This window comes from Chenopodium album, chromosome 17, assembly GCF_948465745.1.
Source record: "Chenopodium album chromosome 17, dcCheAlbu1.1, whole genome shotgun sequence".
Lineage (NCBI taxonomy): Eukaryota > Viridiplantae > Streptophyta > Magnoliopsida > Caryophyllales > Amaranthaceae > Chenopodium > Chenopodium album.
In genome coordinates this window covers 46,642,784-46,666,585 of record NC_137850.1, presented here as the reverse complement: position 1 = coordinate 46,666,585, position 23,802 = coordinate 46,642,784, and the positions used below count along the sequence as shown (strand labels likewise).

Below are 23,802 nucleotides of genomic sequence, written 5' to 3'. Positions count from 1 at the left end.
AAATAATATTTTCATGAAAACTAAGGTTTTTTTTTTTTTTTTTTTCTTTCTATGTTATATGGAATAATTTTATTGTCTTTTGTGCTATAATAAAACCTGTAAAATATGTATAAAAAAAAAAATAAGAGTTGGGACTTTCCTAACTAAGCGAGTTCCCGTCATTTTATCATTGTAACATGTTTTTTTTGGACGAGTTTAAATTAATGGATTGATGATTGATTGATCCAATCTCGGATCTAAAGTTAATAATATTGATGTCTAAAAACAAATATGTGACCTTATATCTAGAAACGGAAAGAGTAAAAAAAAACACATGAATAATATTGTCATTGTTTTGAAGGAAAGGTGGATAATTAATAATTATCAAATCAACCATTGTCTCCCACTAAGATTTTTTTCACCATTCTGTAAATTGGTTAAAGTTGCTCAAATTAAAGCATATCTTTTGGACTAAAGAGCAATTCATATCAAGCCTAGCTACTTGCATAGTTACATGTAATGGAGTCTTTTTTTAGTGGGTTGTTTTCCTTTTCCTTTTTATTTTAAACCGTTTTTTTTTTTCTTGTCTTTTAACAATTGGTCGATTTTATTCATTAACTCTAAAATAAGTTATTCTTTACACCTAATCAATCAAAGGATGAAAATCAATTCACGGAAGAAATCACCCACGTTTTTTTTTTTTTTTTTAATATTTTATACAAGCTACTAACCTCGTACTCGTATTTTTTTTTTTTTTTAAGTTTTAATGTTATACAAAGTATTTATCATACATAGTACTGTTGCACCCCTATTACCGACCATCAACTTTCTTGACAAGCTACTAGTGATTCAATGAAATCTCTAATGTCTAGATGTAGCCATCAAGAACTCATATACACCTGCCTCACACAAAAATCTCACTAGAAAAAATATATACTCGTACAACCAACTAATTAAACCGAACAAGTAGAGACGTTTACCAACAAGAAATTTCATCCTTTTTAAACCAAAGTGGGCAAAATTATAAAAGAACACAAATTGGACACTACATATGAATTTTATAATTATAACCAATTTGTTATTCATATTATTCATTGAGAATATATGACCTATTATACATACATTGGTACATACAATATTAGCTAATTAAATAGCTTGAACTTAGCTAGAAAACAACGGCAGTGATTTTATTTCATTATTACTAATATTTTATAGATAGGTAATGAAATAGGGCATGGGATAGGAAGTAATAAGCCCCTAACCAAGGGCATGCGATAAAAATATTACAATAATACATGAAAGATAGTCGCATATTTAGCAACCTTATGATACATACATATATAATTCAAATATATCGAGGAAGCAGAAGTGTACGTAGCTTAGGTATGGTATAATAACATCCCAGGCCAGCCCCCGGAATCACCCAGGGGCTCGAATGAAATGTCGAATCCTCACCCAGTCCTACACCAATAATTTATATATACTCCGTAATATATAGTGAATCTGCATGACTGCATCACTTATTTATATAGTAGTCATAATATATGCTGAGGCTAAGACGGAAAATTGATCTGCCCTTGAAGATGTTACATCGCGGTGTGGTGGTGCTGGCTTTGGATATGAAGGTGGCGGATGTTTAGGCCTCTCTAAATTATCACCACTTTCTTTGTTCTTAAGATAACCTGCATACCATTCATGTATAACAATAACATCGTTATGTTAGTACTATAACTACTATTAATTATGTGTCTAACTAAGCTTTTAAATAGATCATATGACGCATGTTTACAATCATAGTATAAAATTTCTTTCAAAAAAAACAAAAAAAAAATTAAATGAATTAAAAGGGGTTGGGCCCCTTAGGGCCACAACAAATTATGTCCTTGGAATCAAGTTTTTTTTTTTTTTTTGGAAATATGAATCAAATTATTATCTAGGTTGAGGATGAATTTAGGAGCCACATATATTTAATTATCCAATGAATGATTATTTATTAGCGTTAGACGTATAATTAATTTATCAAATCACCAACCATAAATATAATAATTTTAGGATAGCATGTCAAGCATGATTAACTTGTAGCTTGGTTTGGCTTGGCGTTTATGAGTAAGTTTATAAGATATGACCAGGATGACTAAACACGTTTATTGTGTAACCTCGTCGATCCTATAATTTATGTAATGATAATGATGATTATACCTATTTTCCCCTACTAACTTTTAATATCAATGAATTATAATACATAGTACAAAATAATTGATCATTATATTTGAAAATAAATCTTATTATTCTAGTGTAGCTACTATATGTCTATATGTATATATATATATATAGTGGACTATGAGTGCATAGAAAATTACTCGCAACCATGGCATCACGCTCCGGAGGGGCTGGCTTTGGATATGGTGGCGGCGAATGTCCTGGCCTCCCTACAACTCTCAAAGAATTGGCATACCAGTCTTCAGTACCCCCTGTAACATGCACACAAATTTGAAGAGCCATAAGGTTAAAAGGGCAAATATTATATGATCCTCCGTATGTAGCATACTACAATATATGACTACGTACGTAGTTACCTTTCATATGTTAATTATTATTCGAGAGTAACTTCATTCGTTTTACTAGCCAAAATTTTCAATGTCTTGTATTAAAATTCGTATTAGACGTACTCTAATAATTACCTTTTTAAAACAAGTGGTTGTTCATATAAAATGGAGGAAGTATAAAATGAGCAGGAAAAAAAGAGCAGTAGACATCATATTTTACAAAGAATACGATAATAACATACACCGTACTTCATATTTTGTATATAATCTATAATAATTACCTGGAAGCCTAGCGGCTTCAGCAACTGATGAAGACGTTGTTGAAAGGAAGGAAAAAAAGGACATGAGAATGAAAATGGTGAGTAGCAAAGTTCTCATGATGAAGGTCGACATTATATTATATGAAAGGACTAGCACTAAGCTGAGATTCTTGTGAAGTAAAGAATGAGGCCTAAGGAGGTGTATTTATAGGTCCGTTTTCACTGCACGTAAAAAGTTGCAATAATGTGCGCAAAGTAGGTGAATACATGCACATCAAATCCTGGTTGCATGATTTTCCTCAAAAAATTAAAAAAATTAAAAAAAATTAAAAAAAAAAAAAAAAAAACTGGCTGCATGATTGAACTTTTCTTTTCCTGTACGAAAGCAATTTAATTAAATCATGCAATTCTCATTACTATATTACTCCCTCAATTAATAGTACTTGACCTTGATATAAACTAAGTGTTTTTTTTTTTTTTTTTTTTTATATATATTATATTGAAAGTTAATCATATTGTAATGTGTCCAATCACTCCAATGTAATATGTTGTATGTACGTGGTGCAATTTTATTCTAAGATGATCGAAAATTTATACAGTTAAAAATTACGTACATGTCCATGACTTTAATAATTAAGATCATTAAGTGATGATATTGTTGAGCCATAAAAGTTCATTACTACTCTGTATTAACGATATACATAACCTTAACTTTAGGTTACAAGAGATAGAAATGAGACATGTCACATGTGCATTAATTAAACATTAGTGACATAAAAAAAAAACATGTGAATTTATCATTTGTTCTTAAATTATTGTAGACAATATATTTAATATGGGGTACTTATATTTATTCTTTGACCGCACACGTCACTAAAAACTTAATAGTACTCCCTTCGTTTTTTAAAGTGCTCTGTAGGGTTGTGCACGGAGTTATAGGTATAAGAGTAAAATACTCCGTAATACGGAGTATATATGTCAGTATGAATAGAAAAAATTTTGGAAAAATAAAAGAGAGAATTATGAATAAGGAACCACTAGGTTTAATGTGAGAGGGGAAAATATAATAAAATGATATTGGGGGCAAAAGAAAGAGAGAGAAATACTAATATAATGTGATTAGGGTTTCTAAATTTAGAAATGAGGCACTTAAAGAAAGGAGGGAGTATTATGTTTTATCATTATTTTCATAAGAATCTTGCTAATGAACACCCCCGGTTTGTTAGATTACCAATTATAATATTTTCTAAAATGGTATTGATTTGGTCGTAATGCATGCCAAAATCATGTCTCGATCAGTGTACTTAATCTTTTATTTATTTCATTCAATATTACAATTTTTAATCATTTTATTCAATGTCCAAGGGCGTTTGTTAGCTTTTGCCTTTTCACAAACATACCATCATTTATACTTACATTTCTTCCACTTCATATTAGTTGACAAATTTTATTTAGGTGCGTTTGCCAATTTTTAACTTTAAATAATAATACTTTCAATTACTTGCAACAAGTAAAAAAATTGATATTTGAGAAATTAAAATTGACTTTGAGAATTTGAGATGAATAAAACAATCAAGACCCTAGTCGACTACTATTTTTTTTCTTTAAAATAAATTACAAATTAAAGTCAAAATGACTTAAATATGTAAATAGTGATAAAAGTCATTGTCAACTAAAATCAAACAGAAGAAGTATATTTAAAAAAAAAAAAAAAAATCATAGGTATTGTAAATGTTGTCTATTCAAGCTTTAACACATGTAACCTTAATTTCTTACACAAGAACAGTAGATAAGTTACCCCTAAGGGCTAAGATACATCATGTTGGGGTTGTTCATCTCAAGTCCCAAAATGGATAATTAATGATGTTGATGCATGATCGATGTATCATTGTACACAACTAGCGTGTCCAACGTACCAAAGATTATTATAAGATTATGAAAGTGCTTATTAAAATTTAACCAAAGTAGTGATGTAAACATGCAATTAAGAGTAATTATAAGACGATGACTAAACATGTATCAAGATTGAGAAGGTTCAAGCATGCTTCATAAATCATAATAGATATGTAGTACATATTGAAGACTTTTTCCATCTTCTCTTTTTTTTATGTGGTTCGTCTTTATTCTTGCTTTTTTTAGAAATTTGTATCCCCTTCTCTTTTCTTCTTTTACGATTCATTTTGATTGCTTTCTTTTTTACACACTCGTGCTTTCATTTTCTAGTAAATTTAGTGTAGTGTTTTGAGATAGATTTTAATTTTTAATTTTCAATTTAAGGTGATGATGATTACGGATGAGCGTAGCAGGGTACCCTGTAAAAATCTTAGGAACCGGAACCTGTTGCAACAAGTTCCTAAAAATAGAAACCGGAACCTGTGTCTTTCAAAGTAAGCTTAATAGTTACTTGATAAATTGTTACAAAAAAAAAAATGGATGTTCACAATAAAAGCTTACAATTTTAATACAGTACTACAAATATAACCAACCAACACTGATTGTCTAGAACATTGAATACAAAATTACAAATATTTATATTAATACCATTAGTTAAACCTTTAAGAGTAAGATGAAAAAAGAATAGGAGGAGGGAGAGAGGTAAGTGACGACTTTTTTACAAATTTGGTATAGGGCTTTTATATTTGGGCTTAAATGATATGTTTCGGTTTCGTGTACCCTACAGGGAAGCTGTACGAATAGGGTACACTACATGTTTTGGGTCTAAAGTTTTATTACCCGGAACCAGAACCTATTGCAACAGATTCCCAAATTTCAGGTTCCGGTTCCAGGTCAGGGTACCCTGAATTTTTGCTCACCCCTAATGATTATTATTATTATTATTATTATTATTATTATTATTATTATGGTCATTGGCTAAAATTAGTTTACATCAATTTTTGTGTGCGGATGGCTATTGTGTGTCAGGTGACACACACCAAACTTTAATGCTCTAATGAGGAAATAAGTTTATATATATATATATATTTTTTATAAATCAATTTGAATATGTATATTTAAATTTGTGTTTTTCATTTTTGATATGACATTTGTCACTACAAGAAAAGGGCCGTTTTGCGACGGAAATAATTCGTCGCAAACTGGCAAAATTCCGTCGCAAAGTGACTTTGCGACGGATTTCCGTCACAGGCATGGCGTCGCTCGAACTTTCGTAGCAAACAGTCCTTTTGTGACGGAATATCCGTCGCAAAACGAATTGCGACGGATTTTGCGACGGAAAGGTAGTTGTAGCTGAAAACAACATTTGCGACGAAAATTCCGTAGCAAGAGGAGTCATTTTGCGACGGAATATTCCGTCACAAATTTTGCGACGGAATGTATTTCCGTCGCAAAATGGATTCTTTTGCGACGGAATAGTCCGTCACAAATTTTGCGACGGAATGTAATTCCGTCACAAATTTTGCGACGGAAATTCCGTCGCAAAGTTATTGTAATTTTAATTTTTTTTTTTTTTTGTATTTTGTTTTTTTTTCCTGGAACCTGTATTCCTGCAATCCTGTTTAATTTTTTTGTATTTTGTTTTGTTTTCCTGGAACCTGTATTCATGCAATCTTGTTTAATAAAATACGTGCATTTAAAATAATTTCAGTCAAAAAGTCCACGCCCTAACATAATTCAAATATATACAACACGTAGCCGTAACTACCAAGTACGGTACATGATATAATTTTTTAAACTACAATGTCATCCATATACAAAAATCGAAAAATGACACCTAACTAAACACAAGCTGGCTGTCCTTGGCCTGCACCACCACCACCACCACCACCCGGGTCGTTCCTGGGGTCTCGAATCTGAGGCTGAATCGTAGAACAAGTGAAAGGAGTGGTCAATCCTGTAAATCTACTGGCTAACTCCTCTAAGAACTCCTTGTTCTTCCTCTCGATTTCAGCCATCCGTTCTGCCACTCGAGCCTCCACTCGAGCATCGAGCTGTTCCGCCACACGGCTATCGATCTGGCTCTCAATTGCTTCCACCCTCTCATTCAACTCCTTGTGGAAGTTTTCCTGCATTTGAGTTATGACCGACGGTACGTATTGGCTGGAAGAACCCGATCCTCGTCCCCTAGATGTGCCGTAGTACAAGTCAGCACCAACACCAAGACCTCTAACACGACCCTTCTTATTACGACCACCAGCCGCCTCAAAGAAAATTTCATTTTCAGACAGTTGGGAACCCTGGGTTCTTGATTCCTCCTGTCTGTGTTGGTACGCCTCCTGTAACAAACAAAGGATATACAATGCAGAAATAAAAATAAAGAATGAGAACCAATAGTTTGAGGCTTGATATAGTTCATAAGTGGCAATATAGGTTCACTAGGTCCTAAAACTAGGAAAATTGGGTGAAAATGGGGCGTTTTTGGTTCTAACTTGTCTATTTCTCACATTTGTTATCTAATGAACCTATTTTTGACCTTAATACACCTAACTAACATAGTTACTTGAGTTTGAGGCTTGAAATTGTTTATAAGTGGCAATATAGGTTCACTAGGTCCTAAAACTAGAAAAAATGGGCGAAAATGGGGCGTTTTTGGTTCTAACTTGCCTATTTCTCACATTTGTTATCAAATGAGCTTATTTTTGACCATAATACACCTAAATAACATAGTTACTTGAGTTCGAGGCTTGAAATAGTTCATAAGTGGCAATATAGGTTCACTAGGTCCTAAAACTAGGAAAATTGGGTGAAAATGGGGCGTTTTTGGTTCTAACTTGCCTATTTCTCACATTTGTTATCTAATGAACCTATTTTTGTGACCTTAATACACCTAACTAACATAGTTACTTGAGTTTGAGGCTTGAAATTGTTTATAAGTGGCAATATAGGTTCACTAGGTCCTAAAACTAGAAAAAATGGGCGAAAATGGGGCGTTTTTGGTTCTAACTTGCCTATTTCTCACATTTGTTATCAAATGAGCTTATTTTTGACCATAATACACCTACCTAACATAGTTACTTGAGTTCGAGGCTTGAAATAGTTCATAAGTGGCAATATAGGAAACAAGTGGCTTGAAAATGGGCGAAAACTAGTTATTACCGCTACGCTCTGTTCGTTTCATTGTCACAACTTCTACACAACTCACGCATATAATCATATCAGTCACAAACAATAGTAGCAAAGTATCAAGCTAAGTTCTTTTCTTCATAAAATCAAACCTACATGAGGTTTTAGATGACATATATCCAGGGGTCCTTATCACTCCAACCTAACCCATCCTTGGACATCTTATCTCACTAGTGAATGTATGCCTAGTGATGAAACACATATAATTAACACACAATTACCCACTTTCAAATAAACATACATACACTAACATGTATTTTTAAATTAACATATATTTTAAACTAATCTAACATATATTTTAAACTAATCTAACATATATTTTAAACTAAACTAACATACATTATAAACTAACTAACATATATTTTAAACTAAAATAACATACATTATAAACTAATCTAACATGTATTTTAAACTAAACTAACATACATTAAACTAATTCTAACATTGCAATATATCTTAAAAATTAAACTAATTCTAACATTGCAATATAAATTAAACTACACTACACTAAACACAAGTAATTAAATAATAAAATTTAGTTACAAATTAAATTAAAAAACATAATTAGAAAAAGTTAGGGTTTACATTAAAATTAAATTGAAAACAAAAACAAAGGGGGATAGTGGAATACTCACCGGGATTTGAGGGTGTTGTGGCGGAAATCCGGCTGCCGGAAGGAGGGTGGTGTGGTGGCTGCACACCGCCGGCGAACGGAGGGGCGTGAGTGGGCTTGAACGGAGGGGGTGGCGTGGGTGGGCGTGAGTGCGCGTGAGTGGGAGTGAACGGAAGGGGTGGGCGTTAGTAGGTGTGAGTGGCCGGATTCCGGTCGTTCCGGTGGCGACAGCGGCGGTGAAGTGGCCGGATTTTCTTTCTCTCTCTACGCTTTCCTCTATCTCTCTCTACGCTTTCCTCTTTCTGTTCTTCGTTTTCTTTTTCTCTCTCCTTCAGCGAAACTTCAGTTTTTTTTAAAAAAATTTAAAAACTTTTTGCGACGGAATTTCCGTCGCAGAATCCGTCGCAAAATGTTTTTTTTTTATTTTTTTTTTAATATTGTTTTGCGACGATTATTTCCGTCGCAAACAAACTTTTGCGAGGGAATAAATTCCGTCGCAAACTTTGCGACGGAAATTCCGTCGCAAAAGTTTGTTTCCGTCGCAAAGTTGCGACGGAATTTATTCCCTCGCAAATTAACCCTTTTTGCGACGGAATTGTAGTCCGTTGCAAGGTTTCCGTCGCAAAATGACCTATTTCTTGTAGTGTGTTAATAACACTCATTAATATGAACTAAGATCGAATTATAACCGTTAACATGAAATTTTACCATAATCAAATTGACATTAATTTAGTAGTAATTAAAAACATTAGCTATACTCATTGATATTTCTAATGACAATATTAATTTCATTTTTATTTATTAAATTCGTGTCACGTGGTGTATTTAGTGTGCATTCTCAAATCACTTTAAAAATACGACAATTTTGTGTCAATAGTTTAAGTTGAGTCATGTTTTGAATCAATTAGTGTAATTTTGTTATTTGTTTAACTCTTCTTATGGATTTACATAGTTATATTTATAATACAAAAATTTGGCCCCGATAGAGAAAGTTTCAAGATCTGCCACTGCCCTATATCACTAACAAAGTAACCACGATATTGGCCACGCAGTGTGGCCAGCCACATGTAAAGGTTTGTAATTAATTTAAGGATTGTAATGACGTGTAGTAAGTATCCGATGAAGTCGAATATTAAAGCTTCAAAAATTTATGAAATATTGATCAATTACAATGACAACTTTGACATACATATTTTAATTCGTATTAACTTATTTATTTTGTGAAACATGCATTGAGGTATCATAGGTGATGCGTCGTCTTTAGTTACCAGTATATATAAAGTTCATTCGTTTTTAACTTTAAAAGCGAGAATGTGTCACACCATAACATTACACAATCATACAACAGAAAAGGAGATGTCTATTGCACCAATTAGTGCACTAAGCCACTAATACAACTACTGAACTACATACTTATAAAAGTCTAAATTTTAAAGTACAATTATACTTTAAAATGAATCACCTTGGCATTAAAAAGATACTAAAAGGAAATACATTTTTCAAAATTTCAATAGACGTAGACATACTTAATTTATAGAATGGCTCGAACAACTGAAACATGGCAAGGTATTAGAAGAAAATCTCTCTTCATTTTTTTTAATTTTAATACACGGTAAGGTCAACTAGGTCCCAATCGAATTGCAATGCTCGTAGGGGTAGGAGGATGGGATTTGTGCTTGATAAAAATCGAACCTCGCACAATCGCACTTCAAGGATGTGAGGCGACCTCTGGACCAATACTCCAAGAAGTCCTTCTCGAAAGAAGAGAAAGGAAAAAAAAAAAAAAAAAAAAAACCCTCTTAATGCAATACCCTTTAGGCGATTTTTAAAATATACAATGGATTTATCAAGGCAAGGCCTTTGAAATACTCTATACTACTACTTCAATTCCTCCGTTTGATTTTATTACATATATAATTTACGAGTGTAAAGTTTTGTATAGAATGGACACACGTAAGTCCGGTCATACAAACAAAAAAAAAATTAAAAACAAAAAAAAAATATAATAATAATAATAATAATAAAACTGAAGTTTTCTGGCCTTCTGAGGACCCTCGAAGCAGGCTCGTGGGTGTATTTCCACCTAATATTGCTCGACCTTCTCATGGTGTCAAGTTGCTAGGTGGTCCCGCTAGTTCCGATCCCGGTTTTGGAGGTGACCTTGTGTTGCAGAGGGTGTCCAAGACCATTACTCTAATGGATAGGGTTGCTAAGCTCGATGATCCCCAGTGTGAGTTGTTGTTGCTTAGAGCGTGTACCGGAGTTTCTAAACTCTACTTTGCCTTGCGTACTTGTCCTCCTGGTACTTTTGAGGTGGCTCAGCGCACTTTTGACGAGGCTCTTCGTTCTTCCTTGGAGCGTATCGTTACTGTTTCGGGACCTGGGTTTGGCGATTGGCAGTGGCGGCTTGCCACCTTACCATTTGCATTTGGTGGACTTGGTGTTTATTCCGCAGGTGATGTTCGTTACTATGCTTTTCTTGCCTCTCGGTTACAGTCTGTTGGATTGCAGACAAAACTTCTACGGCATGCTGGCGTTGTTGGCCTTGGTCAAGCTTTTGAGGATGCGGTGAGTCTGTTTAATGGATCGGTAGGGTCTAGCATTTTGAGTAATCCTAGTGAGGTCGCTGCCCCTAAACTCATGAAGAAATTGGCAGATATATATTTCACGAAGGTTACCGCATCTGCAGAATCCACCTTCTCTTTATCTGCTCGTCAATCAGCATTGTGGAAATCGCAGCAAGGAGATCACAACTCTGCTTGGCTTCGGGCGGTTTCAATTTCTGGGTTGGGTTAGACGATGAACGCAAGGACTTATCGATGTGTATTGTGCTACCGCTTGGGTGTTCCTTTATTTTCTGTCTCGACGCCATGCTCTGCTTGTTCAAGGGTTTTTATTAGGGATATTTTCGACGATCACGCGGTGTAGTGTGCTGGTATTGTGGGCATTAAACATCGGCATAATGTTGTTCGGGATACCCTTGTTGATATTTGCTATCGATCAGGGATTACAGCTAGAAAGGAGGTTGACATAGGATTGTCTAGAGGGAATGGCGAGGCCCTCAGACCTGCCGATGTGTTACTTTATTCATGGGATCGTGGTCGTGATGTATGTGTTGACTTCACAGGGTCTTCTCCTTTGACACAGACCAGGCTATCTGACTTTGTTCTTGGACGGGTTGTGGCAGATGCGGCTCATCGGAAGCGGGTTAAGTATGAAGCTCGTTGTCAGGCGATTGGATATGGTTTCATTCCCTTCTCTTTTTCTTCGCTTGGGAAATTAGAGAAGGAGGTTGTTGCGATACTGAAGCGGATTCAGAGGTTCTCGACGACGCAAGACATTGGGACTCATTCTGCAGCTCATATCTTCACTATGGTAGGCTTTGCTATAGCTAGAGGAGTGGGGGCCCAGATTGTATCTCGGCTTCCCACTAATTTATTGTAGGTTGTATGACTTTTGTTTTTGAGATATAGTAATAGTAATAATATAATAATAATAATAATAATAATAATAATAATGGTCAGAAATTAGATAATAATAGTCAGATTTTAGATTATAATGGTCAGAAATTAAATTATAATGATTACATATTAGATTATAATTATCAGATACTATATTATAATTTTCAGAAAATAGGTTAAATATATCAGAAAATAGATTATAATGATCGGATATTAAAACCCCTCCTTCCTTCCTCTCTTTCTCTCTCCTCAACAACCCACCGTCACTTACACAACGAAGTTTTGAGCCATATTGAAGCATGGGACGCGTCTGTCCATAGAAAGGGCTGCAAGTTGTCAAGATTATAGAGTTAGAAACTTTAAAGGCCGACGAATATAGATTTCAATTTACCCAACATAAAAATTGACTGATTTGCAATACTGAAGTAAAACATGACACAGGAGTTCCCACCTCTCAAGAACCATTGTTGCTATATATTCCTTTAGCAACGGTCCACCTAAACGCAACCTCCGTTCAAAAGTGTGGTCCCCATTGCCTATACAAATAGCCATACACATAGTTAACTCATACAAGTATCAAATTTTTGATATAAAAAAATGACTGCAAGTCTGCAACAATGACAGATTGAAAAAATGACTGGGTTTAGGCTCTTTTGGGTCAGTGATGGTGGAGTTGTGGTTATGTTTCATCAATTGACGACTATAGAATCGTGTTTGTTGGGGCTCTTTTGGGTCGGTGGTGGGGAAGGGTCGCCGGCACCGGGGGTTGGGAGGGAGAAGGTCACCGGCCGCCGGCAGAGACTGGGTAGTGACAGTGGGTAGGAAATTGGAGTATGCATTATAAACCAGACTCACGTGAAACAGACTCACACAAAGCTTTCTCTTTACGAGTAGCTGTTTTTGTCGACGCGTACTTTTAGATATAGATATCTTCATTTATGTATAAGTGAAAAGTATGTAATACGTAATTTTGATTAAAATAATAATATTTAAAGCAATATACTGAAATGAATCTAACAAGATTAAGTAACTATGTTTTTTCTTAACACTAAAAAGTCAAAGTAACTTTATGTAAATGCCCCAACTAAATAACTAAAAAGAAATCCAAAAAGTACATACTGATAATCGAATAGTAGGTAAAGGGAGATGAGAGAGAGTGTAAGTAATTAAACTTTCAAATATAGATCATAGATGTATACTTATGATAAAGATGCATTACGTTATGACTCTTACAAAGTGCCTAAAGCATTACATGTTGATTGAATAACTTAGTCACTAGTCATCCCAATTTCCCTATCTTCTGACTTCTGATACATACACGATTGCTACCTCACAACCTTTATAGGCACAAACCCAGTACAAATTGCAATTGCGAGGAATAATGTATGAAGTATTTCATTTCGTAGATAGTATGAACTTAAAACTTGTAAAAAAATATATCCGTAGGATTATTAATTATTCACCCCATTATTTTATACATTTTACATTAACATAACTTCCTTTAAACACTTTTTTTAACAGTTAGTAATATAGATTTAATAAAATTAAAGAACTTGTTTGGGAATAAATATTTGAATTTTATACCATGAACTTGTTATAAATTCACCTTGAAATCGATCAAATCTATCATAGGGTATTGTATGTACACTGTACTATTTTGTATTAAATAAAGACTTTTCACAGTTAAGTTAGTCAGCTAACCACACTAATAGTGTAACCCTAAGGTTATTTATGTAGTGTAACATTACGGTTTTATATATGTATGAGTGTCAGGCTCCCTATTTGGGTAGAGTCTCCATTTATTATTCACATGGTATCAGAGCCAAAAATTTCACCACCAATAATCATAGTTGGTAAAGATTGAAGCCTACCATAATCTCAAAGTCATAAGGTAAATCTTAATTTTAGCCGGAAAACAAGTACTCTGTATGAATTTCTCATATAAGGACAACGCATAGTGTACAATGTATATTATTGGAAATAATAAGCAAGCATTAAGTCATAATTATTGTATTAGTTGTATATGTTATGCATGCATAGTATAGGTACACAAGGTGTAATTTATACTAAATATATATAATCAAAATGTATTAAGGCAAACTTGGATAATTAATTACCGCTTAGCAACATAATAGCTCTGGATAATAGTGGTATTAAGTGAGGAGGTTAAGGACATCTTGGTCGATCTATATTATATAATATTCTCCAACTCTCAATATTATTGAAGTAACAGCTTTGATAATACATCTGGACAATCATACTCCGAATTCCAATTTACATGATTTTTATTTTTTAAATATGTTGGTGTTTGACCTGATTTAATTTTATAAAAAGATTATACGAAAGTGGTGTTGAATGTTCGTTGCAACTAATTGAAAATTTTAGTTTCTTCATCGTAAAAGTATTATTGCTACTAAAAACAAAGGAAGTACGACTAAGAAAAATATTTTTAGCTTCCTCATTGTCATATCTTGGTGCATCTAAAGGAAGGTACATTATATTGACATAAGCACACAGTGTATAATTGAAACACTGGTCTTGTTTGGCAATTAGCTGCTGGCTGTTGGCTGTTGGCTGTTTGCTGGTTTGATTGGCTGGTTTGACTAGCTGTTTGTATTGGTTTTTTTTGTTGGCTGTTTGACTTTTTATTAGTCTAAAAACATGTTTAGTAAAATTGATTGTTGGATGTTATTAGTAACTTAGGTAGCCAAAAGCTACTCCAAGTAGCTTTTTCATTTTGGCTTAAAAGCCAGGCCAGCTTTTTAGCTGGTTGAAAAAGCCATTTATTAAATACAAATTTTGGATGTTTGACCAAATGAAAAAGCCAAAAGTCAGTCAAGAAGTCAATGAAAAACCATTTACTAAATAAGCCCAGTTATCAATTTAAATTATTTAATGATATATGATTGATTTAAGACTTAAATTAAACAATGGTCTATTTGGGAAAAAATAAAAATTTAATTTAGTTGTTGGCTTTCTAAATTATGTGTTAGCTAGCTAACAATTTTATTTGGTAAATGACTTTTTATTTAGCTCATAAGCCAATGTATGTACACGTATGCTTTAGTTTCGGTTGACACATTGACTAAAATAATATAAGAACATATTTCTCATTGGTTTTAGTATTCGATAAATACATGTATATACGTTTATAGGCCAAAGATTATATCAAATTATGGAGTATTATTTTATAGGCCAAAGATTATATCAAATTATGGAATTATTTGTTTATTATCTGATTACAAATTATTGATGAATATATGTTGCTCTTTACTACAAAATATTTCTTAAGTTTAGGAGCTTAGGACCAAGTATATAATTGTTACTAATATATATTTTTTTTTTTTTTTTTTGGCAAGGAGAAGGACCCTACTGGGTCGGAATCTCTCACAAGTCCTCCCGACCCAGGTTAGCAGGCTAGACACTTTGGAAGTGAGGGGGAAGAGTAAGGAAATACCCACCCCCAAAGTGTCTCTAGTGGAGTTTGATCCCTTAACCTCTTTGTTGTGAGATACAAACTTGACCACTAGACCAAGCTATTCTTGGTAATTGTTACCAATAATGGCTTTTACTTCCTAAGCTGTGGAATTGTAGTGTGAAGTTTTGTGAGTCGTTATCGTTATCAATAATTAAGAAACACTTCGTTTGACAACGAAAGTTCTTGCATATAATACGGAGTATGATTTTATGAAACAATCTAGATTAGATATGCTTATTGTATTCATATATATAATTAACATAACCCAAATTTGTGTGTTACATATTACACGTACGTAATACTTCTTCTGTTTTTTTTTATAGTTGCAATAGTTTGACTTTTACACTATTCATGTATTTCACTTTGACTAGCTTTAACGATTTATAGTTAAGTAAAAATATAGTCATGTGAGATCTTGTTAAATTCGTCTCGACTTATACAATTTTAATAGCTAAGGTTTATAATTTTTACATATTGATAATTAAACATATTAACGATTAAACACATGCATAGGTAAGCATGAAAAGAGAAGTGTTGCAATATAAAAAAAACAGAGAAAGTATGAGTAAAGCCTTCACCTTACAATATAATTTGTTATTAGTGGACCACTTTGAAGTCTATTTAGCGTGCAATTAAAAAAAAGTACAATTATATCATCGTCATTGGAGATTTTTGAAGATAGATATGTTAAGGATTATTAATTTATTTTCAAATTCAAAGCCACACTTAAATGTTAAAGTGTTAATGTGTATTATGAATAATTTTACTGTGTACAGCTTGACTTATCTTTAAAAATGATAACTTAATTAAGAATGGGAATAGAAAACCCAAAGATTACAAGAAATATATACAAACTATCATTACTAAGCCCTAATCATAACTTTAAGTAAATTTACTACAGGGAATATACTACATCGACTCCTAAATAATTGCTCAACTGATTGATATAGTCTGTAAAATGTGTCTTAAATCATAATATTATCAAATCTTTTAGTAAAAAAAATTGATATTAAAAAACTTAAAGTGAAATGAATTCAATAAAATTTCACATTAATACACAACTATACCATCTATTGTAGATCAATGCAATGACATAAAAATGATGCAAATATGCAATCTTCGGAGAACAAAGGGAGGTGCAATTCGTGCAAAATGCTCGGATACATGGTGGTCCTAACTCCTAATAAGACCCTAACATTAAAAACTAGGTCCGTAGTACGTGCTATGCAACATTTAGTAACATTGTCCCACACAGTCTCAACTTTGATTGGGCTAATCTAATCTTGGACTTGGCTCAAATTATTTAACACACATTCGATGGCTGCAATGGGCCTGATGTACAGTTTTTCATTACTGGCTTATCACTTTATGTCATTAGTTCATTACTGCTTTTTACTACGTAAGTGGTTTTCATTATATTGAGTACTTTTAGTTTACGGAGTACTATTTTTGGAGAACCACCTTTTTTTTTTTTTTTTTGACGGGTTTGGAGAACCACCCTAATCAAATCACATGACTACAATTTTGAAAATTTAACAGTGAGTTTAATGGTTTATTTTGTTTGCCTTATTCACTTATTTTAAATCTAATAAGTTCAGATCAATTCAATTTAAGAAAAATAGGTTCAAATATGGGTTATTCAAATTCAAATTACAACAAAAGTAAGTTTTAATTAGTTTAGATAAGTTAATACAAGTTTAGTTAAATTAAGATAAGTTCAGATAAGTAAAAATCAGGTGAATAGGACACACCCTAAAACAAAGTGCTAAGAGGCCTAAAACTATTTCGTATTACATACAACCTTTCATGAGGCAATCAACCATTCGATGTATCCCAGAAGTTCAAATAAATTAAGCTATTTTTTGGCCAGGCTAACCTAAAGTTAAAGCCCAAAAGAGATCAAAAGGAAGAGAGCTATTTTCGCTTCTCCCTTGATAAAAATGCTAAGCCATTTTGAAACTACCATGCATTTGTTTCTAGGAAGGTATGCAATATTCGTGGTATGATCCGCACTATCTATATTGCCTCACTGTAAAGCATATTACAGTATTGTTTACAAAAAAACGTAGTACTTGGTATTATAGTGGACGATAATCAGGGTAATCATAATCCCAATAATTGATACGCCTTGTGCAAACTTAACCAAATTCAAATGCATATATGATGAGCACCTTTAGGAATAATTTTAGGGTTGATTATTACATTGAGTTTCCAAAAAGCTTTGCTTTAGTGCTTAATTGACCCAACAACAAATAAAGATAAAGTTTTTTTTATCTAAATTACATTACTCTTTTGGTAAAGTGCTCTCTCCTAGTTTTAATTTTTGATGTTACTTTATTTGTGAAGACATTATTATGTTTGTCTGCTCATAAACTAATTAGCGATAGTACTGAAACTATAATTGATTAAAAAATAAATTTGCTTAAAATATATGGCTTCATTGGACCGTTTTCATATAAAAGCTCCGTTATGATCTCTAGTGGTACGGCCCAAATTCAGCATCTCTCTCGCTCTTTCTCTCCTTTGCTTCTTTTTAATTGTCTATTAATGTGATCAACTTTTTATTAAACTCTAGTACATCTCATATCAGAACAAAGTTCTGTAGTATATTATAGACGAAATTTAATCTTAGTTATTCGGTACATACTAGCATACAGTATACTACATATCATCTTTTATTATCTTTGTCGATTAGGCTAGTCGTTGTAGGGAGTATATAGCATCATATTAAATTTATTGCCATATTCTAAATCGTAGTCATAGGGTCTATAGTACGTTAATGTTTACACCAACCAACCTAGTGAGGAGTTACTCTTCTATCTATGAAGTTCATACTTTTGAGTTTTCACATTATGTGCATGATTTTTGTACCATAAAATTCAGGTAAATAAAAAAAAATAATGTCTTACCGAGTAAAAAAAATACCAGTGTTAATTTGTGTTAAGGTAATACCAGTGCTTAATTATCGTACACAATCAGTAATCATGGGTGATTAGATAAGATATTAAGATTTGATTAGAGATGCACTAATTATGTAGTGACTTTACTGAACATAAACCAGTGGTTTTAATAAGATTGAAAATTTGAAACAAACTGATGATGAAATAACGCTCCAAACAAAACGCATGCCAACAGAAATATATCAAAATATAAGACTGTTGTAACTAACTAAAAAAGGAGTCATAAAGTCTAATTATAATGTTACTGTTGCAAATTACAAAAAAGTATACTTTAATTTGGTAAGCACGAGATAATTATGCAGTGATTTGAGTAGTAACAGTTGTAACAGATTATGAAGTCATGCTAAGTGCGGCTAAAGAGTGAAAATATAAAGAAGACCAAATAAATAGGGCCAACCCCAAAACTTAAGGGTCCATGCCGGTTATTACGGAGTAAATGCAAACTTGTCATTTCCCAAACACAGTCCAAGTCAAGTGTGTGTATCTTGTGCCCATTCTTTGTTTCCATGTCCTTTTCAGGCACCTATTGTTTACTCTGGTCTTCATAATCAATGCTTGGGATTGGGGTGGTTCTAGCCCAAGTTAGTCGGTTTAGCTATCAAATCGTGCTCGATTTGGTGTAATCTTGATGGTCCATTTGATTAGTGATTATATGAGGATCACTAGTATGGGTCAAGTACCATGTAGGATGGTGACATGGTGTATCTTTAGGCATGTTTACGGTTGAGTGTATTATTTATTACGGAGTACGTAGTATTTAAGTGTTTTGATAGTGGGCATGATAACTATCTTGACAATTTGGTTATTCTAAGGGCTTGTTTGGTTGATGTAGGAAGTAAATTCCCATGGGAAATTCTAATTCATGGGAAATTACTTCCTTTATTAAAATTCCTAGGAATTATATAAATATGTTTGGTTGTCATGTGAGAATTTGTGAATTATGGAAATTGTAAATGACTGAGGGAGGGGTGGGTAAGTAACTTCCCATGTTTTGTGGGAAGTGAAAATTCCCATGAATTATGACTTCCCCTATTTTTGCTTTTTAATGTCAACCAAAACAACATACCTAAAAGGAAATTTATGGGAATTTTGAGTGTCCATGAAAACTAAAGGCAACCAAGCAAGCCCTAAAAATACATTATTGGCAACTTGGTAATGTGTATCATTGTATCTTTCTAAATCACCGCTGATAGTGTGAAAGTTGAGATGAACGCCCAAAACTTTGTTGAAATATGGTACATATGAACATGTCTTTTCTATTTAGGAAAATGATAAGTGTGCAAATATATAAAATAAAAAGTACAATACAAAAAAGAAACCATGAATAATTAAGATTTTTTTAACACAAATTGGCATATATTTTTGTCATAAATTCTCTATCTTAGTAACTTAGTAAGGAGTGGAATATCATTTCAGAAAATGCATATATTCATTTTATTGCTCATATGCATATAAAATCGCCCTTCTATTTAAAGGAAAAATATATGTCAATAATGAATGCGGAGTATGTATCTACTTATCTCGTATGATTCTCATATGAGTTGTTTTCTACTCATAAATACACGAAAACAATACTAACCATGAAACCAATAAATTGATTAGATGAAGCAATTTGACCAAAAATTTGAAACATTGCTTGAAGAAAGCACGATGCGCTATTAATATAAATAATTGATACTTGTAGAATTCTATATTACTCTATCTTTACACTCTTTAAAAAATACTGTAGTAATAAATAGATAAATAAATAAATTTCAACTTTCAAGTAGTACTTTGCAATTGTGAAAGCTAATTAATTTTTTCAACTTCTAATCTATATATATACTTAGTCTATACTTAGTATTTAAAAACTCAAACCAAGACACACACATGTCTGCATCCTATATTATCTTTTCCAATTGAATGTGCCAAGTGTTCACTATTCCAATCCATTGTGTCACATGTTCACAATTTTAATCTATATGCCAAGTGTGTACTATTATCTTATTAATTCTAAGAGAAAGTAATTATTTAATTAAAAATTTATAATTTATAATTAACAGTTTATAACTCTAGGTACGTAGTATTTGTATATTAATTATTACATATTTATATGTATATTACTATATCTTTTAACAGTAAATCCACCATCCATGGCCTCTTCACCTTCATCAACAAACCTACAATAATCGATCCCACGCACTCTTTATCTTCATCTCCCCTCTTTAATTCCCACAAATTAATTTCTTTAATCATCTTTTCGGTTACAAAATCCGCCCATAATAATGATGATAATGAGTTTTTGGTATTTATTCACAATTCACTAACCTCACTCAATGCAATATTACCTATAATTAACATAGCTCCACCTCCGTCACATTTGCATGCAGATTTGGTGAGTGACTATTATCTTTTTCTTTCTTTATCATATTTTTTTTTTACATTTTAAGTTTTAATTTATTTTTTAGTGAAATTGGAATAAAATATAAACATAGATGAGTTATTGTTACTTGAAATCCCCAGTTAACAAATTGGGAAATTGTTGTATGCTTTTGTAGTAAGGTTGAAGCAAATTGAAGGTGGTTCTCAGAGGTAAAGTTCTTTGGCTTATTAATCTGTTATTTGGTTTAAGCTTCAATTAAAGGTTTGAAAATCTTTTAACAAAATAAATAATTTAGGGCTTGTTTGACATCATTTTTGGTTTTCAGTTTCCTGTTTTTTTGAAAACTAAAAACCAAAAACAGGAAACGAGAAAAAGATGTTTCCACTTTTTTGTTGTCAGTTTTCAAAATTATCATGATTTTAATAAGTCTAAATATTTTTTGATCCATTATGTGACATATATAATGTACTTTTAAAAAACAAAAAACCAAAAAACAGAAAACCACAGCGATGCCAACGGACCCTTAGGTTCGAAATTCTCGGTTTTGGTTTAGTTGAATGATTTCTTTCTTTTTTTTCTCCCCATTTTAATTACTAAACTATAAGCTTATTACCGGGTTGTATTAGTGATGAGTTTAAAATCACTTTTAATTACCTTTACAAATTAGAAATCAAGGGTTCAAGTATATTGGTAATCAAACCCTTCATCTTCGTTGCCTTTAGGATAAATATTTTAGTGGTTGCAAATAACTTAAATCATACAAAGTATTGTTTTTTACTTATAAACAAAGGCTTATTACATGCTACAATAATTATTGGCATCTATATAGACAATAACTAATTTTGACTTATAAACACGTTTCAAAGTAACAAGTCCCATTACTTAAAATATTCTAACGAAATTCGTTAGGGAGATCAAGAAAAAGAGTTAAAATATAAAACATACATATGCAAAGAGAACAATATCATCGGTTGGAAAAATATCCTTAAAATAAGCCCGTACATTGTACGGGCCAAAAGACTAGTTAATTTTAAAACTCCTTCTCATCGTTATAAAACCAATATACTCAGTAATAACGAAGGTAATCCAGAAACCTCTATCAAAACACCACAAGCTTCCACGACCCGAACCTCATAAATCACAAGCAATCCTCGTTGAAGTCGGGTGATATTAAACCCACATCCCCAATTTCTCCCTCACCCTCCAACACCAAGGATTCGCATTCCATTCATTCCGACCCCCCAAAATCTCCTCCGTAATTCCTCTCTTTCTCCCTCATTTCTTCAAACCCACAATCCCAAAAAAGCAATTAATAAAAACAAACCCAAGAAAAGAAATTAAATATACCCCTCAAATTTCACCCCTTTATATACCACTCTACTAGTACAACGGATCCAAAAAATAAAATAAATTCTCCAATTCAAATTCCCACCTTATTTTATCTCTCCTCTTTTCATTCCATTACAATGAAAACAACCCCTAAACTCATCGTCTTCCACCCTTCCCTCTTTACAAACAATCCTCCTCCACCACCTCGTCGCTATCATTACCATCCTCGCTATCACACCGTATATGGGTACTCGTATTCTTCACCCTCTTCACCTTCACATTCCTCCTCACTATCTTCAAAAACACCACCCTACCACCCCCAACACCACCCACCACCCCATCAACCACCGCCGACCACCAACCCGCCGCCGTATCCGCCGCCCTCCTCCACTACGCCGCCATCTCAAACACCACCGACCGCATGACCTCCGGCGAACTCTCCGCCGTCGCAACTGCCCTCCGCCGTTGCTCTCCGCCGTGCAACTTCCTCATCTTCGGCCTCACCCACGAAACCCTCCTCTGGCGCGCGCTTAACTCCGGCGGTCGCACCGTCTTCCTCGACGAAAACGAGTATTTAATCTCGAAATTCGAGCAAAACTTCACCGATTTTGAAGGTTACGACGTTCAATACACCACCAAAGTCGGAAAATCAGCCGAACTCATCGAACATTCTAGAATCCACCGTAAGGGTGATTGTAGACCAGTACAGAATCTCCTCTTCTCCGAATGTAAATTAGCGATTAACGATCTTCCGAATCATTTGTACGAGATTTCATGGGACGTAATCTTGATCGATGGTCCTAGGGGATACTCGGCGAAGATGCCGGGAAGAATGGCGGCGATATTTAGCGCCGCCGTGATGGGGCGGAGCAGGGGAGGAGAGAGAAAGTCCGGTAAAAGAAAAGGGACTGAGATTTTTGTTCATGATTATGGGAGAGAAGTTGAAAGGGTTTTTAGTGAGGAGTTTTTGTGTAAGGAGAATTTGGTGGAAGTTAGAGATTCTTTGGCTCATTTTGTGGTGAAAGAGATGAAGAAGGGTGAGAGTTTTGAATTTTGTTTAGGAAAATCAAGCAATTCTTCTTGATGATCATTATAAATTATAATTATATGAATTGATTAAGAGTTATAGTGGTAGTCATATGTTACAAAGTTACGATATTTCTACTCATGTATACATCCGGGTATATAGTATATCTAAGACGTAATTTATGTTATTTTTTCTCGTTTTTTATTTTCAAAATGAGTTATAGTATGTGTAACTCATTAGAGGTTCATACGGGAATTAGAGGTAAGTACAGTCGTGTGTATATATAGTTATCGGTCTGAAGAGAGATCGATTATTAGTAATCAGAGTGATGTAAACTGTAAAGTAAATTAAATTAAAGTCCGTTTTAATTTTAGTGATAAATGAAAGATTGAAAATTTGAAAATAGGAGGAATGTGTATTGCATGATATGAAGTGGGGTCAAAAGCTGTGGACTAGCAGTATGAAATTGTACTAGTTATTGGCATGGTGGTGACAGTAGAAAATGAGAACTGATAATTTGAATCATGTGTTGTACTCGTACACAACTACACATGGGTAAGGGATTGAAACCGGAATTATTGGGGTTCAGGTTATTACTTCAATGAATGTGATAAGGTTGAACTTAGAAATGAAATCTTGCCTTTAAGAAGAGGGAATATATTACTTCAATTCACAGATATTTTTCTTGTCCTGGGTTGACTCTTGTTA

At 33.3% G+C, this 23,802-nt stretch overlaps 2 protein-coding genes and 1 pseudogene across 2 annotated transcripts; 1 reads left to right on the top strand and 2 right to left on the bottom strand.

Moving 5' to 3' along the window:
* Positions 1 to 1,043: 1,043 nt before the first annotated feature.
* Positions 1,044 to 2,971, bottom strand: LOC145588250 (uncharacterized). Its single transcript, XM_081644896.1, has 3 exons — positions 2,807 to 2,971; positions 2,340 to 2,450; positions 1,044 to 1,661 (listed from the first exon to the last, which is right to left on the bottom strand). The coding sequence occupies exons 1-3, from the start codon at positions 2,916 to 2,918 to the stop codon at positions 1,504 to 1,506; spliced, it is 381 nt and encodes a 126-aa protein (XP_081501022.1). The 5' UTR covers positions 2,919 to 2,971; the 3' UTR covers positions 1,044 to 1,503.
* A 2,905-nt stretch (positions 2,972 to 5,876) lies between these two features.
* Positions 5,877 to 10,001, bottom strand: LOC145589160 (uncharacterized). Its single transcript, XM_081645711.1, has 3 exons — positions 9,972 to 10,001; positions 8,500 to 8,763; positions 5,877 to 7,017 (listed from the first exon to the last, which is right to left on the bottom strand). The coding sequence occupies exons 1-3, from the start codon at positions 9,999 to 10,001 to the stop codon at positions 6,520 to 6,522; spliced, it is 792 nt and encodes a 263-aa protein (XP_081501837.1). The 3' UTR covers positions 5,877 to 6,519.
* Positions 10,002 to 22,204: 12,203 nt separating this feature from the next.
* On the top strand, positions 22,205 to 23,450 carry LOC145588249 (protein IRX15-LIKE pseudogene; annotated as a pseudogene).
* The last annotated feature ends 352 nt before the right edge of the window (positions 23,451 to 23,802 follow it).

What these genes read in the sequence shown, in the direction of transcription:
- LOC145588250 (XM_081644896.1), bottom strand. Translation starts at nt 2,918, where the DNA reads ATGTCGACCTTCATCATGAGAACTTTGCTACTCACCATTTTCATTCTC. An exon ending in TGAAGCCGCTAGGCTTCCAG is followed by an intron (nt 2,451 to 2,806) that starts GTAATTATTATA and finishes TGCATGTTACAG; the next exon opens with GGGGTACTGAAGACTGGTAT. An exon ending in GCGTGATGCCATGGTTGCGA is followed by an intron (nt 1,662 to 2,339) that starts GTAATTTTCTAT and finishes AATGGTATGCAG; the next exon opens with GTTATCTTAAGAACAAAGAA.
- LOC145589160 (XM_081645711.1), bottom strand. Translation starts at nt 10,001, where the DNA reads ATGTCTACGTCTATTGAAATTTTGAAAAAT. An exon ending in CTATTGAAATTTTGAAAAAT is followed by an intron (nt 8,764 to 9,971) that starts GTATTTCCTTTT and finishes AGGAAAGCGTAG; the next exon opens with AGAGAGATAGAGGAAAGCGT. An exon ending in CACAACACCCTCAAATCCCG is followed by an intron (nt 7,018 to 8,499) that starts GTGAGTATTCCA and finishes TGTTTGTTACAG; the next exon opens with GAGGCGTACCAACACAGACA.